Below are 18574 nucleotides of genomic sequence, written 5' to 3'. Positions count from 1 at the left end.
CATTTCACAATAGTGGCAGTGAGTCAGGCCCTCTCAAAGCAAAAATACATTAGCAAACCACTTTGGTACATTATATATTCAGCAAAAGAAGTGGAAAGAGTGAGACATTTTAAAAAGGAATTTTTTTTATTAGGTCATGAAAAATTAACAGAAGGAAAGATTATGATCAATTCAGAGCTGTAGTGGATTCCTGTCTCCCATCACACTTTTTTTATCCCTATAACTGTCAGAGCTGTGAACAGAAAACCAGAACCTGGTAAGAGTGAGATATTTCCTTCTTCAAGAACACTGATAAAGATAAATGCACTTGCAGGTGGGTGTGCAAGTGGAAGACACATGAGCTAGAACAACAGCAGGTACTTTCAGGGCACCAGAGGTGGAGTTCCCTTTTCTTACCTGTCCCTGCCTGCACCAGTTGCCCAAAACTAATAAAAGGGAGAGCAACTAAGCATGTAAAGTATACACTACACTCTCAACATGCAAGAAATCATCTTGGATTTCAATGCTTACTTGCACTATCACAGTAACAAAACCATAGAACCATAGAATGGTTTGTGCTGGAAAGCACCTTAAAGATCACCTAGTTCCAACCCCCTGCCATGGGCAGGGACACCTTCCATCAAACAAAGTTGCTCAAAGCCCCATCCAACCTGTCCTTGAACCCTTCCAGGGATGGGGCATCCACAACCTGGCTGAGCAACTTGTTCCAGTGTCTCACCATCCTTGTTGTAAAATAGTTCTTTGTTGTATCTAGTCTAAATCAATTCTCTTTTAGTTTAAAACCACTCCCCTTTGTCCTATCACAACAGGACCTGTTAAAAAAATTTCACCCCATTTTTTAAGTCCCCTTTACTGGAAGGCTACAATGAGGTCTCCCCGGACCCTTCTCTTCTCCAGGCTGAACACCACCAGCTCTCTCAGACATAGCAGAGGTGCCCCAGACCGCTGATCAACTTTGTGGCCTTCCTCTGGACTAACTCCAACAGGACCATGTCCTTCTTATGCTAGGACCCCCAGGGCCGGACATAGTACTCCAGAATGCTGGGTTTTCATAAGTAACCTTATGGATCAGTCTATAACATAAATGTAAATTTCAGTGAAACTTGTACATGAGTATTTTCTTGAAACACTTCCTATTTTGGAAATACATACAACTGCATGACCGAATTAATAAATTCTATTTCCAGTAGTGGTCTTTTTATTTTCTGTAGCAATCTTATTGGCCACAGTTCAATAGCTTTCTAAGAGGTACCTCATAAATGTACTAAAATGCATTTTCACATGTAAGTATTTTTTGATTACTCTACCTCACTTCATTTTGATTTTCTGACATGAGGGATGTGCCAACACCTACCTCCTTTCATCTTCATAAAGACACATTTAAGATATATGTCATAACAGTCGATATTCTGGGCAGGAAAGAGGAAACACCACTATTTTAAAAGAATGTCCGTATTTAACATCATTATCACACACCAGCTGTCATGATATAACGTGTGAGATTGCACACATTTATGTAAAACTAACCTTGGACAACCCTGGTTGCTTCATGCTCTTAGCGGTTTAGAAGTGGTACTTAGAAGTGCATATTTTTCAAGGCGAGATATGAAATTCATCTCTTTTTGAACAGAATATCATGGACAGACGAAGACAAAAGATGAGCAATGGAAAATGAGCACCAAAGCTTTTAATCCCAAAATAGTTTTGGCAGTGGAAAATATTACTGCCTCCACTCGAAGACTGCCACCATTACAGCTGAAGAGGCACAGGAGCTCATACAAGCTTTTCTCAGATTCTTCAGTAGAGTCAGCCAGGTTGTTCGAACAGTATTCAGAAGCCACATGGACAGTGCACAAAATGGCCATATTTTCTCCTTTTAAAAGTAAACATAGATTTTTTTTAATAAAATTTCAGTCTTTTTAAGTTAGTCTTCAGAAGCAGAACATGAAATCTCAGACCATGTGCACATAACAAATATAAACTTATCTGACAAGAGTTAACTCATTTTTTTGTTTTAAAAGCCAATGAAAACATATGTCCCAGAGAAAGTGACAAGGACATATGAATTGCTCCCAGTGAATTTATGTTGGGCATACAGTACATTTTAAGGAGAACCACCTGCCAAAGCAACTGTTTCAATTTCAGAAGTAGCACTGTGATATTTTAACAAAGAGAATGTAAATGACTGGGGGCAGAAATGTAACAGAAACTTCTCAATGGGACTTCCTAATAAAGTGCTTTTGGTCACTGCATCACATCACGCTATTGTATAGCCTTAAGGTTAAGGGTGGGGGAAACAAAACAAAAAACCCAAGCAAACAAAGAAAACAAAAACCCACAACACCAACAACCAAAATAATCAAAGAAGAAAGCAAAAAACCCCAGACCAGACATATAGAGAGCATGGCCATTTGTAATACTTCCTTATCTTTCGTGTCTAAAATAACATTTTTCAAAGGAAAACTAATCTCAAAGGCAACTAGGCAAGAAGCAGTCTCTTTTCTAAATAGCCAAAAACACAAAAGTAAGATGAATCCAGAACTCTGGCCTGTCATGAACCACTCCTGAAAACACTGGTATTTCATAAGGAGTTGGTTAGATTTCTTTAACATATTGCCTTTATCTCACATTTCAAATCCTCAGTGGTGCTACTAATTACAATAAATCTCAGAGAAAGAAACAGCAATGGGAAATAATCAGCAAAATTATGTATCTTGGCTATTTTGGGGGGGAAAAGCAGAGGCACAAACACCAAAGCTAGAAACCCAGTTCCCTATCACTTTTGTCCATAAAGTGATAATCTTCTGATAATCACTGAAGACTCTGGATTTAAAAACAAACTAACAAAAACCAAAAACAACAAACAAAACCCAAACAATAACAACCAAAACAAAAACCAACCAAACAACAGCAAAAAAAGCCCCACCAGACACTGAAATATCTCACAGACACACACACAGGGCATTCTCCTGTATCCCCTATGGTGGCAAAAGGTGGAGGCCTCAGAGGAAACAGAAGGTGTGTTTATCTTCCTTTTCTGACTGTCTCCCCAGACACCCCAACCGACTCCATTATCATCACAACTGAGACCTCTACATGCCCATCAGTTTAACCTGAAACTGGAGAGAAGGTCAGAAGTTGTCAGCATGAGGAGGAACACCACAAGCATTTGGCATGATGCCTTAAACCTTGTCCTCCTAAGAAGCCAGGTTTAAACAAAACAATCACACAAAACCAAAGCAATCCTCCACTGATTAGAAAATAGTGAAGTCTTTATTTTAAGCTGATAAGACTACTGTTGTGAGGATCACAGTGAAGCCAAGCACAAACTGCCTCCAGCTGAGGGCCATGTGGAGCCAGCTAGGGCAGCCCGCTCAAGAGCTCTGCCAGAGTTTGGCCACCTGCACCCAACATGGTCTGTGTATGTGACCCCAAAAGTAGGAAGAAGTCTTGACCAGGATTCCCCACACTGCTTTGGAGCTCTGGCCTGAGCAATGCCACAGCTATGCCTGCACTCGGTCATGCTCCCAGCTGAGCCTGCCCCACCGACCCCATTGCCTGGTTTGACCCTGGGTCTGCCTTGGCACTGCAGCACTGCAGGTGACCAGTGGAGCTCAGCTGCCCCAGCCACGTCCCCCAGCCCTGCTATGTGCATCCCTGGCCCACAGTGGCACTGCAACCTGTTGGGAAGCCCCATGATGTCTGTTCCCTCACCCTGTGGGGCAGCTCATCACTTTTAAAGGTCTCCTGGCTGTTTCTTCATCCTCCCTAATGGCAGCTTTGCTTTGCCAGAGTGCCCAGATGACCTTGATGGGGGACTGGGGTTTGGCCCTAATCACTTGAGCACTGATTTTCTGCCCATTCAAGCTGGTTATTGCCTTTTCAGGGTTGGATAGCAGTCTGCTGTCTAAACACCTGAGATCTGGTGCCAGCAGACCAGAGGCAGTTGAGCAGCTCATGATGTTTACTGGTTTGCGTCATTATGACTAATTGAAAAACTAATTAACTGCAGACTGAGACTACTGAGGCAGCAAACTCATTGTGAAGATTGAAAAAATATGTTTTACATTAAAATTCCTAGACATAATTTCCAAACTCTGGCACCCCAGGCTGAGATTCTAGAGCATCTTAAGGCAAGCACAGACTTTATCCACCAGCTTCACCAGTTTAATACTGGGACCCTATTCCAAGCAACACCAGGGGTTTTGCACTGTTTTTCTTTAGTCTCAGATTCTAATTTCCATCTTAATTAACAGAGAAATTTCCTATAGCAGAGTGATTTAAGTAGAGGGTTGCATCCATATTCTAGTACTCTACCTTGAATACACTGTGAATGACAGGGCCAGAGGTCAAGTGTTTTTATAGTTACCTGCCAAGTGCAGTAATTTTAAAATCATCTCCCTTTCTCAAGGTGGTAGTTATTTTGCTGGATTTCCCTAGGAAGGAAGGATGAGAGATCATTTAATTAAAGTACAGATTTGGGTGTTGGGGCTCAGTGTCAAGCTCTGTGATCAACCTCCTCTAAAACTATGAGCACATTTCACAACAGCTCTGGGGTTAGCTAAATGAGAGTAACTGGTAATTTCTCCTTTAAGTGTTGGACCCAATGCGTGCCACCTAATTTGCTTGTAAACACCCAACTACTAATAAAATTCAACCCAAAATCTCAAACCAATCCATTGCCACACATGCACCCAAGAGAGAGTGCTCAAAAGATTAACATTTCAAAACTAAGCTCTTAGGAGTCCTCTGGCTTGAAAGCTACCCATGCAATCACATTTGAGCCCTCTGGTGCATTCACTTAAGGATATAATCTTTAATTACTGAATTGCTTTTGCTGCCAACACTTCATTCAGCATTCTATTTGACAGGCTGACCCAAGGCATAACAATTCAGTATACGGTTTTACCCACTCTGGTCAGAATGAGGCCATATGCATTATTTACTGAATACTGTTGAGTCCCAACTTGGAGTACAAAAATTCTTAATTTTGCTGGCAGATTTCCTGTGGCATTTAGTATTAAACATTCACATACTTCTGAAGCAAGGTTATTTATTTTCATCATAACTCTTTTGAGGAGAAGAGGGTATATGTCCTCTACTTCACAGGTGAGTGAGACTGTGTAGACACACTAAAGCCAAAAAGTTTCCACTAATTTGAAGTACCAAACCTAAGATGTCACTGGTTTAATTTTTTTCAGAGCACTCTGCATTTCAGAGAGCTTTGCATCCTCAAAATGTTCGACAATCTCTACTGGCCTCTGCCACAGCAGATAACATTCAGCATTTCTGGGGAGAAAAAAAAAGAAAAAAAACAACCATTCCCACCCAAAGATACACACATGCAATCAGAAAAACATGGTAAAGACAAGTGTCATTAGTAATTTGGACCACTTCACACACAGCAGTTTTCTTCTATGGCAAAAGAAAACACAAAATCCAACTCCAGCAGTCAATAACCAATTTCGTTAACAAAAAAACCTCTTTTTTTCTTCTTTCCACCAATATAAATCTCCTGCATTTCTGCATTGAAGAACAAATGGTTCTATTAGACAACACCCAGCAATTCATCCCCTTGAAAGACTTGTGCACTGAAGACAACATGCATGCACACAAGAAGTGCTCACTAACTCATGAACCCCTTAAATAGGTTTCCTTCCTTTCAGTACTTCCCCCACCTGAGATTTTAGGAGATTAAAGAAATAATAAACACCCAAGTCATTGCATTTAGGCATTTTACTACTGAGTAGTACATTCCTCAGAAACTTCCCTAATTCAAAGCTTGACATTCTCTTTGTCCCATCAGTTCAAAAGAATATTTTTCAGTATTTCCATAATATATTTCACTATTGATAACAGTAATAATTCTGTGCAAGTCAAAAAGTCAATCAGTGTAACTACAGCAGTAAAACCTGTCGGCCTTCCCTATAAACATGGCTCTCAAATAAATAGAGACAATCAATCAACATTCACATATTCAAGCTATTTCCAGTACAGAAACTGTAAACCTAGGAGCTACATATAACATGGGTAGAAATTATGCTGAAAATATTTCAAATTCCTTAAGTAGCAGCTCTCACTGAAAAGTGAGACATTACCTACAGCCCAAGGATAAGCAACATGTACTTTAAGATGATAAATCAGAAGCGATTAAGAAGTTGCAGTTTCAAAAGACAAAATAGAATATCTGTATGGGGAATGTACCTAAGATCTGTAACAACAAATTTGGCAATGAAACTTTCAAATATGCAATGGCATTAACACAAGGCACCAAATCTCAAATATTTTGCAAAATATTATAGCAACAATGGTACTTATTTGTGTTTGCTACTCTAAGAGTTCTCCTGATACAAAGGTTTTAAAAAAATGAAATACAGTTCCATGTCTCTTTGCATATTCAAGATAGTATGCAAATGTAGCTGCTTATTATCACAGCTTTCTTCCTTTCAAGAGAGGCCAGCAAAACTATTCTTGAGAAAACAGGAAAGCATACTTAAGGGAGATTAATTTGACACTTTCCTCCACCACAGTTTTAAGAATAACAATTTAGAATTTCACACATTATGTATTTTTTTTAAAATACAGATGTATGACTTAACAGAAAATATTAAAAAAGTATAAATAGTCATTTGAATTCAAAAAGCCCAACAGTTTTACTGTTACTTTTCACTGCATAACAGTTTCAGAAGATTCTCAAAAGATAATATTGCATTTCTTGTCCACTTAAAACTGTTAGAGGCAAACAGGAAACCTAATCAGCAAAGGCAGCAAATTATTGTAGAACAGGTTCTGAAAATAGCTTGCTTGATCATCAGTCCACAATACAATATCCTAAACTCTGAAAAACAACTCAATGGTAAATGTGTGTGTACACATGCACAACTGCACATTAACTTGCTATGCAGGCTACCAAGAAAGTAAGAAATTAATTATATGGGTATCTTATGGCACACAAAAAGTTCAAAGAAGTCTTCCAGAGGAGAATTAATGTCTTCTGAAAAGGTACTGGCCTTTCCTTCACATACTTAATCAGAGTCATTTTAGTGTACTTACCAATATTTTGTTATCCACTTTATCTCCCTTGGTTTCCAGTTTTACTTTCTTCTTGACAGAAATTTTGATTTTCCTCCCAATAACATCCCTGACACTTTCTGAAACAAATCAAAATACCTTAATTAAATACCTTCACCATCAACACAAGAAGGAAACAGATGCCACTGCTGCATTTTCAGAAGGACTCGGAGCCGTGTTGTTCAACTGCTTGCACTCATGGGAGTCTCATGCACACGTACCAATAGTCAACACAACCTAACACAAGTACAACTTTTTAAAGTATGCCAACCACACAATAATTCAACTCTACTATGATAGGACTATCAATTCTATAGACCAGGATTCTAAACACAATTTGATATTTCTTTCCAGCACTACTTACATATCAAAACCATTTACGAGACAAGCCTCCGCACTGCTCAGTTCTACTCTGGGAAAATACAACAAATTCATCACTTGCTATTGTTTGTACATGAAAAGCTTGCTCAAGCAAATTAGCTCCGTGCATTGCACAAATCTTAGTCTGTTGTTAGTATCAGGGAGGCTAAACGGGTCAGGTAACAGAAGACAAAAGTGTTCACAGATTTCGTACTCTGCGCATTTAAGCTGTGAAGCAAACCAAGCAGACTTCCAGATAGTAACACCTGACAGCTCTGCAGGGGATGCCATGGAAGGCAACACTGATCTCCATCCAAGCCCCAGCGACAATGTAGCCACTTCATGGCGCCAACATCAAAGTTACGTATGTACATGTGTACATATGTATACACAGTCTCTGCCAAGTATGAAACAAATCAGCTTTCCCCTGACCATTTGCACCTCAGCCTGAAGGGAACTTACAAATACTGACACTGATGTAAACAGAGGAGTTCATCTACAAGAGCCAATTTGGCACCTTCAGTAAGTTTCACTTTCCAGCCTCCATTGAAAGGGAATGAGAAAAAAATCTTTTAAACACATTAACCTGTTTCCAGCCTTACAAGTGGCATCTATAAAAGCCAAGTCTCCACCCTCTCTAGACACATACACTCTGCCCTCATGCATGCTTAAGTTTAAAGGCTAAAATTGAAGATAATGGCCTCCTCCTAAGGCTTTTAATTACAGTACTCTGTATAGCACTTTTCTGAACAATTTTCATCCAGGAGTCAGAAGACAGCGCAAACACACCATTTGTTAAGCCTGGATGTTTAGCCCAGGCCACAGCCTTCTGCCTGAAGGGCAGAAGGGTGTGCAAGACAGAATGTGGCTGGTTGGAGAGACTCTTCACGAGAAAAAGCTCTTTCTGCAGAATCGGCATGTTTTCCCCCAGGAATTTTAATTTTCCTATCAGGAAACAAAAGCTCCTCGGTAGCAGCGGCTTGCCCAGTGAGAAGCCTGTCCCAGGCCACGACAGCCCCATGGCAGACAGCCAGCACCACCAGCTCCCCGAGCAACTGCTTGGTCAGGAGCCAGACTGCAAGCTCCCGGAGCAGCCAGGTAAGCGAAGCCCGGGGGAAAGTCCAGCCTGACATGAACTGTTCTCCCAAAGTTTCCTCTCTTAGGGCTAATGCCTAATTGTGCTTTTTCTGCCCCTGCTTGGGAACCCAGAAGCAAGCTGGGCACATGGTCTTATTCATGAAGTCTTACCTCTGTGCAGAAGAAAAGGTATTAACTGCTGTCTCTGCTACTTTACCTCCACCTGCAGTGTCTGCCTTTCAGTTTGTCCTCTCCCACAAACAGCACCAAGTGCCTGCATCTAGCAAGGGACTTCCTCCTGCGGCACCACAGTGGAGAGACCCACTTGCTTCCTTTTGCTGTCCCACAGGTCCCACACAGAAGTAGGAGTGACTGCAAGCCTTCAGCTCCAGCATTCTTACTCCAACAAACCATAGGAAGAGAAAGGGCCTGGGAACCCAGATTTTGCAAAGCAGCACCAGAATGTCAGCTCCTTCTGAGGCTCTATCTGCTGAAAGGGTTAGAAACACTTCTTCAAAGAGCTAAGACATTCTCCATGTAACCAAGGACACTTCCCTCCATACTGGGCAGCAAGTGGCCTTGCAAAGTAGATTTTCAGACTCAGAGATGGAAACATAATATTAAGGTTCATATTTTAAAGTGTTCATCCATTTCTAATGCTGGTGACTTCAGACACCCACACCTCGGAGGAGCAGATCCAGGTAAGGCAACAAATAAGACAGGGTTTTTTTCCAGACTATGACCTATGAGACCTGACAAAGGTCACACGGGAAGTGAGTAACAGAACACAAACTGCAGCTCAAACACTCCTACCCCCAGTTTAATCTTCACACTCCAATCACTCGGCATTAAAGCACATCCTTTCATCCCGTTCTCAAAACATGGTTACTACAACGAAGTCTGTTTAAAGGTTAGATTTTAACATGCAGACATCAAAATACTGCTAGAAATTCAATCAATCTACATGAGCAGATCCACACACCTCAGAAGAGCCCTTGGCAAAGCAAGCTGGATAGTTGCAGGGTACTAGGGCTGGGGGCTAATTCTTAAAACTGTCCAAAGCCATCGGAGGAGGGGATGGGAAGATGCCTACTTAACTCTTGCCGGTAATACGCACCACATCTCACCTACAACACTACAGTGCAGACCAACAGTGAGTCGGAAGTAGCACATACTAGCACCTCAAACTTGCAGAGCCATTTAAAAATAGAGTAAGTCAATGGTTTTGACCATAGCTACTCCTAGAACACTTCCCAGATCATTACTTCTTAGTAGTAAGCTATAGACTAAAGTAAACCACATGGTTTGCAGACTAAAATGACTGCAACATAGAGCTACTTTGATGCTAGAGAAAAAAATTCTGTGGCAGCTGCAACTGTTCATCCATATTTTCACCAATATTTTATAAATGCTAAAACCAGCTGCTGACTGACAGAAGTGAAGGAAATGCAACACTGTAAATTAACTAGGTTAGGTCTGAAGGACTGTATTCAACTCAACATGTACCTTATTGCCTGAAAAATTTCTGTTTTCATCTATCACTAGGGCAACACTTTAAATTATTCTAATGTTGGCAAGATCCTCAGCTCTTCAACAGGCAAACTCACAACTACAACCACAGGAAGTTTGGCCTGAGCAAGGTGGCTGAGGACCTGGAGCATCCGACCTGCTACCCCCAAATGACACTGATTATACATGTACCGCATCCACAATCCATTTATCGGAAGCTCCCCAAAAGCGATGACTGCATTTTCAGGGTCCTCGCCATCACTGTGATTTCCTAAGCGTATAACATGCAGCACGGGGGGCTCGTGTGCATGTGACCATAAAACTTTAATTACAAATACTCTCACTCACTACAGGAAGACGAGTCCTAAACTAAGCAAAACCCCGGGGGATAAATAAAAATTAACGACAGGAGCCGCAGTCCGCGCCGCCAGGCTGAGGCGCTCGGAGGACGTGCCCTGCCCGGGCGCCGGTGCGGGAGGCGCAGGGGGCCGGGGCAGCTTCACTGCGCGTCTGCCAGAGCCGGCACCCCCGCGACAGACCCTCCGGAGAGGGGGCACACGCCGTGCCCAGACGCGCTTCCACGGGCGCAGCCCCCGCCCGCGGCCGCCTCCCCGCTGCCCGCCGCAGCCCCCGCACGCCCATTCCCCGCACGCAACAGCGCGGCCTCGCCGTCCCTCGCCGACTCCTCGGAATCCCCCCAGCCCTCCACGGAGCCCCCTCGGTTCCCCCCAGCCAGCACCCTTGGCCCCACAGACCCATCCCCGGACTGCCCCCACCCCCTCTCCGGCAGCGCTGCATCCCACGGTCGCGCACGGCGGCCTCCAAACTTGCCCCCGCAGCACCTTCCCCCGGGATTCCCCCCCATGCCATTCCCGCCGCCATGCCCCGTCCCTTACCGATCAACTCTTTGGGGACGTCGGAGCTGTCCTCTGCCATGGCGGCGGCGCTGCCCGGGGGTGCCCGGCGGCGGGGCTGCTTCAGCGGCGCGCCGTCCCTGCGCCGGGCGAGGCGGGCATGCACCCAGCGGGCGGGGGAGGAGGGAGGGCCGGCCGTGCGCCTCGCTGCGGTGCGCGGAGTGTGTGTGTGTGCGGCGTGAGAGCACGGACGGAGGGAAGGGGCTTCTCCCGCCCCCCGCGGAGCCCGCTCCCCCCGCGCTACATGCCGCCCCCAGCTGCCGGCGCGGCCAGGAGGGGCATTACCAGGGAGGGATGGATAGCCCGTGGCTGGCCGTTCAGGAACGCAGGTCCCGGCTCACGGCGGACCCCGCGCCCGTCCCTCCTTCCCTCCTGCGCGCCGCCCGGTTTCCCCCGCCCAGCACTGGCGGGAGGCGGTAGCGGCTGTCCCCCGCCCCGGGAGGGCTGGCGCCCTCGCCCCGGCCCGGCCCCCGAAAAGCGCGGGAGCCGCCGGGACCCTCCCTCCAGCCCGCGCCCACCCGCGCCCACCGAATACTCGGCGACAGAGAGGGAGGCGGTGGCGACCCGGAGCATCACCCTTAGGAAGCCATCGCGGCGAGGGGGAAGGAGGAGGTGGAGGAGGAGGAGGAGGAGAAGGAGGAGGGCAGCGGGCTCGCAAATTCAGCGCGGCGACGTCGGCCCCTCCTTCGCCCGATCTCCCGCTTGGCGCTGCGGCGGGGGCCATCTGCCGGCGTCCGCGGGCGGCGCGGCTACCCCGGCCCGGCCTCCACGCCGCCTCCCAGGTACCACCTGAGGCAGCAGCACCACCGGCCCTTCCCAACAGACTCTGTCTCCCTTCCGCAGCTGCAGCTTCAGGCTTTGCCCAGCGGGAATTCTCCTCTGGGTTCATTAATATAGGTGTATGATGTCAAGGGGGTGGTTGTCTTCGCCAGGTCAGTCCTTGCCATCTGGGAAAAGGATTGCCCAATTTCTTTCCAGAAAGGCTTGATCAGTTCGAGCCCTGGAAGAGGGTAACCTTTGGTCCAGAACTCGTCTGCCTCTCCCTCGCTCCCCCACCTTATCTCCATAGGGACAGCGGCTGCCTCGGCACCTGTTGTGAGGTAGCAGGGCAAGTGACAGCTACGCAAAGTCCTTGTGCAGGAAACCTCAGTGTCTGAGCTTGTGCTAGGCTGTGAAGGTGAACCGAACACGCCTTCCTTCTCAGGACCAAATTAAAATCCACGAATTGCAGCATTTTACTTGTTGCACTTTGCCATTGAGAATTTTTGTCACGCGTTAACAGCCACATTATAAAAACACAGCACGCGAGCTGCCTAATTGCACCCATAAATACAAGCACAGAAAGATGCTTATTGGATGAGAGCAAAGGAGGAGGCTCAGCAGCTCTGGAAATCCTTCAGCTTGCTTCTGGTAGCGATGCCTGGTTTCAGTGAAAGCATCATTTTCACTGCAGCAGGACTGTGATTGGTCGCCCTCCATCCTGAAGGGGTGGATTACTGCGTAAACCTCACATTTCAAGCACTCTACAAGTGAGTGATGGATCTGGGAGATTGGAGTCATGTCTATTTAAGAGATCTGAAATGCATTCAGTGACAGCAACGATGTGAATACAGTAAGAGTTATTCTGCTGGTGCAGTACCATACTGTTGCACTCTGTGTCTCACAGACTACCGTATACTGTGGTCTTCAGAAGAAACTTGACTGCTTTGAAATTGGTGTCACTTGTCAAATAAATGTATTATGTTTCCTCATGGCACCAACCAGATCTCTAAATAATGTCAGAGATTATTTTACCAACACAGATACAACTACTGCAAAGATGGCTACACTGTGCTCTCCTTACAGTTTGCTGTTTATATGTAACAAATAAGGAAATCCTTTAAAGAAAGTAAATAAAGAGTGAATATATTAGTAAAGGGATCTAGTAAGCTGTGTGCTTTCAATAAATAGCAATGTCAATCAAATCTTATCTGGATATATAAATGAAAGGCATTATATTCCTTTCCATTGATGATCCACTGCTCTGTTTTCCTCACTATATCTGCATCATTTTCTGGTGGATGTGGAATATCTGCTGACCTCTTTCTTTCCTTTCTGCCAATCTTTCCTCTCAGCTCAGCAGAAAACTGTTTCTTGCTCACTGCACACACACAAGGTTACTCACACTGCAAGGAACATGGGCATGTTTTGTAAGGAAACAAACAAAAATGAAACAAAAATTGACAAGTTCACATCTTTTCTAATACCCAGAAGGGGAAAGATCATCAAGCCTGCATAAGAAAGACCATGTAATTTTATGCAGTTACTTCCACACTGAGTCTAGTGCCCTGTCTTCAGCTAAAACTTCCAGAAAAGTAACTTCTCTTCCATCACTATTCATCTGCTCTGCAAAAAATATATATTTTTGGATCTATGACCTCATACATGAAGCATGACAGTTTCTCATGCTGCACTGCACCATTGCCTTGTTTCTGTCTGACACAGTATCTGAAGCATGAGCCTTGCTTCCTTGGCTGGTGACAGACAACTGCAGGGCTCTCAGCATGCATCAGTTGCAAAAATGATGAACTCCTTCCTGCCTGTAGCAGTCTGCTGGAATACTGCTAGCACCTCCTCCATCCTGGCTTCCTACCATGAGCTGACCAGCATGGTGAGCCCAGGTTGTGTACAAAAAAAAAAAAGAAAGAAAGAAAAAAAAAATGAATGAATGAATGATAGCAACAGGCAGGGCTTTTTAGTTTTGGTTTGTGTTTTTTAATTACCAGCACTACAGGCTAATGAAGCAGCACTGCCAAGGCTACTGTATAATTCCTGCTTTGGCACTTGGAGACTGGACCTGGTTCAAGGTAGGGGAGGTGCAAACTAAACGCAGGCGAATTAGTATTCCCAAGGCCAGGTTCAATCAGAAAAATGCATTCTTTCTCATTCCTTGTTCCCCATACAGGAGGTAAAACATGACTGCTCAGGCAGGCTGCTGTTTCTGCTCCTCCAACTACAGTAATGCCTAGGGGTATTGACACTACCACAATATCAGTCTGGCCTATGAAAAAAAGGATGTTTCTGATTCCAAGGGTCCACCTCCCAGTGCACAGTGGACTGGACCACCATCCCAGAGATCACAATCAATCAATTCCCAGAGCCTCCAAACAGAGACTCTTTTCTGCACTTTACAGGCAAAGCCACACCATGGATACTTTGCTGGCTTTGTAAGGAGGTGCAATTTTCATTTTTTGTGTTGATCCTTACTCTCCACTAGTCAGTTCACAGGCGGTCTTTGCTATGTTTGCAGGGCCTCCTAACCTATTACTGGCACTACTGTACATGATTGCAACTTAGGTGCCCTAACTAGGATAGTGCTCCTGTAGAATCATCAGGGTTGAAAGAGACCTCTTAGATCATCAAGTTCAACTGTCAACTGAGCACTATCACTGTAACCTCTAAACCATATCACCCAGTGCCAGATCCAGATGCCACTTAAACACCTTCAAAGATAGGCATCCACCTTCCTCGGCAACATACTCCAATGCCTGACCACCCTAAGGATGATTTTTTTTTTAATAAATCTGAATCTCCCCTGTCTCAGTGTAAGACCACTTCCTCTAGTCCTCTCACTGTAGGCATGGCAGAATAGACCAGTCCCCACCTCACCAAAACCTCCTTTAAGGTAGTTGTAATACTGCAGTAGCAGTGCAAAATTGTGTATCACACATGCAGCAGGCACATGGAGAATGGAAAGAGGCTACATTGTCTTCTGACAGAGCAGAAGATTTATTCAGTCGTTTTAAAAGTCATTCAAAAGGTAACTGATTTGCCTGCCAAAGCAATGGGATCTGTGCAGTTTTATTGGAGATACTTTTTCTCTAAAGGCTGTTTCTGGCATTATAGAAATGCTGATGAGAGTAGTAGGCTGGCTCATATATGAATTAGATGGCTGCAGGGAATGTTGCAGTATCCACAGCTTAGCTTTAACCTACAGTAACAGAGCAGGGAGGAACTAGGAGAAGACATTGCTCAGTGAGACATCTGACACAGAAAGGGATGTGGAGGGGAAATTTTCTCAAAACTGCAGCCTTTGTGCATCAGATTAGCCATTGGTTGCATAAAGTAACTTCTGAGGGTGTTCTGACTCCACCACCTGCAGGTCTATATTGTCATGGGACCTCACACCCTGTTTTGACATATGCTGTGACATACTCCTGTTTCCTAGCCTGTGGGCTGCCCTTGTCCTCCTTCTCAGCGTAAATCCCAACTTCTCCTGCAGATAAGGCAGGTGTCAATATGAGTTGTTGCCAAGCCATGTACACTGTCATAAGGTAGGGTATTTATAGTCTCAGCTTCTGCATGTCCTCCCTGCCAACTTCTCTGAACCTTGGATTATGGCTTTAGCACTGACAAATCTTAGTCTTTTTTCCTAAGAAGCAGTAGTACGATGTCATCAACATTATGATATGATCAATTGCATGATCCTGCAGAAGTCAGTGGGAAGATTTCAGGTGCCAACAGCAAGTGTCAGACTAACATTCAAGTCACACCCTGGAGTTGTCCTGCTACAGAGCAGCATCCTGGTGGGAGGAACCAGATGATTCAATCTGATTTGCAAAGTTGCCTTGCAGCTTGGAGCAAAAGCTTTGAAGATCTCATAATAGGCAGAATGTCTCATAAAAGATGCTTCAGTTATAAATGACCCAGCCATGCCAGCTGTATTTCCAAGAACAAATTCAACAGCTCTGCCTGTGCAATCCCATAGATACTGTTTACAGTCCTGATTGAAGGCAGAGAGACCAGGTCCATACTGTCTCACATATCACAGTACTAGCCAGTCAGGCGTTTACAAGAGCACTGTCATTTAAGGAAATATTTTTTTCAATCACCACAATTATTCTGGGCATTTTAAAGACCAAGAGTCAGCTAATCTGCCACTCTATGGAAGTATATGAAGCACAATTAAGACACTTTCTTCCAATTGTGTCTGAGCTCAGAAGTTTGTTAAATCTACCCCTTCATGCCAGCTGTATTTCCACTCAGCCTAAAAATATTTACAGCACTCCCAACTTTGGGCTCTCTCCAGTTTTTATTTGTTTGTTGCAATTCTTACCCAATAATATCTTTCTGTTCATTGTCTATGTGTGGTGATAAAATTAAATGTAATTATTTAGGCCCCTCACATATGTTCAGAAACCTGTAGGTGTTCCAGAACTTAGGGATCTTTTGAAGCAAAACATTAGCTAGGAAAAGAACAGAAATCAAGCAGCTAGCTAATTGCACAGTGATAAATATGTCTTATATTGCTGAATGATTGTATGCATTTTTTAGATTTCACCAGTTGAGACAAAACTGATAGGGAGAAATGTGTGTCCTAAATCAACTGCTATTTTGGCAAAGGAAATTACACACTTTTAAGTAGTCTCCTGTTGTTATCTGTGACTAAGTCTTTTCAAACCCTTTACTCGGTATGCTCTTATGATTATTTCAGTACCCTGCACTTTAAAATGTGTTTTGTCTTGATTTAAATAAGGTAAATATAAATACAGCAGCAAAAATGTATGTTTTGATAAGGAATACTTTGATGGTAGTGTTGAGAAGAGAATTACAAAGAGCAGTTGATGCCTCATGAAAATCTTAATAAGAAAAAATCTATGCAGAATAATTCTGATTACTCTACTGTACTTGAAGGGGGAAAGGGATAAAACTAGACCCACTAGAGATAAGCCTGGGGGTAGCACACCAGGATTTGAGGGACAATGCACTAGTAAGGTCCTTATCTGCTATCTCAGTGGAGGTAGAGGATGGATATCCATGCAAGTGTCATTGATGTGTTAGAAACCATGGAGGTGACTCTGACCAATCAGGTAGGAATTAAGCCTTCTCCCTCCAAGAAGGTAGCAAGACCAATAGCCCAACTGAAGTACATCTACATCAATGTCTGCAGCACAGGTAATAGACTAGAGGAACCGGAAGCCACAGTGCAGCAGGAAAACTATGACAAATTTTCATCACAGAAACATGGCGGGATGACTGGCACAATTAGAGTGCTGCAATGGATGGCTACAAACTCTTCAGAAGGGATAGTCAAGGAAGGAGAACCAGTGGGGTAGACCTCTATGTTAGGGAGTGTTAGCCCCCTCAGCTCTAAAACAGAGGCAGAGAACAGAATGAAGCCTCCAAAATCCGAGGGGAAATGGTTATCGGCTGCTACATCAAGACGCACACAAGTCTATCAGGCCAGATGTAATCTACCCAAGGGTACTGAAGGAGCTGGCAGAAGTGTTCACCAAGGCACTTTCAATCATTTGCCAGCACTTCTGGCTAAACAGAGAGGTACCAGTTGACTGGAGTTTAGCAAATGTAATGCCCATCTACAAGAAGGGCTGGAAGGAGGATCTGGGGAACTACAGGTTTGTCAGCCTGACCTCTATGCCAGAGAAGGTCATAAAGTGGATCATCCTGAGTGTCATCATGTGGCACATGCAGGACAATCAGCTGATCAGGCATAGCCAGCATGGGTTTATGAAAGGCAGGTACTGCTTGATGAAACTTATCTCCATCTATGAACCACTTAGTGGATGACGGAAAGGCCATGGATGTTATCTACCTAAACTTTATTAAAGTCTCTGACACAATTTCCCAAAGCATTGGAGAAACTGGCCACTCATGGCTGGGATGGGCACTGTTCACTGGGTAAAAATGTGGCTGTATGGCTGAGCCCAGAGAGCTACAGCGAACAGAACAGAAAGAGTGTGGCCATCAGGACTGGGGCAGTGATCATCCCTCCATACTCAGCATTGTGAGGTTACACCTCGAATCCTGGGTTCAGTTTTGCGCTTCTCAAAAGAAAGACATTGAGGTGTTGAGAAGGGCAACAAAGCTGGTGAAGGAGTTGGAACATAAATCATATGAGGAGTGGCTGAGGGAGCTGGGGTTTTTTAACCCAGAGACAAGGAGGTTCAGGGGGAACCTTACTAGTCTCTACAACTAACTGAAAGGGGTCTGTGGCAAGTCTCTTCTCCTAATTAGCAAGAAACAGGATGAGAGGAAATGGCCTCAAGTTGTGCCAGGGGAGGTTTAGACCGAATGTTAGGAAAAATTTCTTCACTGCAGTGGTTGTCAAGCATTGAGACAGCCTCGCCAGGGAAGTGATGGAGTCACCATCCCTGGAGGTGTTTAAAAGACACGTAGTTATGGCATTTAGGAGATTGATTTAGTAGTGGACTTGCCAATGTTGGATTAACAGCTTTATTTGATGATCTTGGATGCCTTTTTCAACCTAAATGATTCTCTGATTATATTATCATCTATTTCCCTATTCCTCTTCCCTCATTTGTTTTTAGCAGGCATTTGTATAAAACCACGGTCATTTGTTGCTTAAAAACTCATTGCTTCTGCTACTTAGCTCTCACGCAAAAGCATAATCCTCTGTATATCCCATCACATTTAGTTATACACTTACAATTTTTATGACTTCAGATGTTGAACTAGGGGCAAAAGCATGCACATTCCTAAACATGCAGTCTATACTGACATCCTGTTTTTCTCTATTCTGTGCAAGCAACTAGCAAGATATGGAAGACACTTTAAAAGATACTGAATGGAAATGTAACATTGTAAGGCATTTTAAATGTAACATTGTAAGGCATTTTAAATAA

The 18574-nt window shown here is 44.1% G+C and overlaps 1 protein-coding gene across 5 annotated transcripts in view; it reads right to left on the bottom strand.

Moving 5' to 3' along the window:
• The window catches only part of CARMIL1 (capping protein regulator and myosin 1 linker 1), a 189689-nt gene extending 178655 nt beyond the window's left edge, over nt 1–11034 (bottom strand). For 3 of the 5 annotated variants that reach the window (XM_071554950.1, XM_071554951.1, XM_071554952.1), the window contains exons 1-2: nt 10914–11034; nt 7054–7151 (exon numbers count right to left, since the gene is read on the bottom strand). In XM_071554950.1, coding sequence (XP_071411051.1) covers nt 7054–7151; nt 10914–10953 — 138 coding nt within the window. In that variant the 5' untranslated portion in view covers nt 10954–11034. Of the gene's footprint in view, nt 1–4369; nt 4437–7053; nt 7152–10913 lie in introns of those variants that run through there. The other 2 variants (XM_071554953.1, XM_071554954.1) reach the window with 2 other exon arrangements.
• Nucleotides 11035–18574: the final 7540 nt, after the last annotated feature.

This window comes from Pithys albifrons, chromosome 4 (genome assembly GCF_047495875.1).
Source record: "Pithys albifrons albifrons isolate INPA30051 chromosome 4, PitAlb_v1, whole genome shotgun sequence".
Classification (NCBI taxonomy): domain Eukaryota; kingdom Metazoa; phylum Chordata; class Aves; order Passeriformes; family Thamnophilidae; genus Pithys; species Pithys albifrons.
Note: the sequence above shows the minus strand (reverse complement) of the source record. Positions and strands in the feature narration are given on the sequence as shown.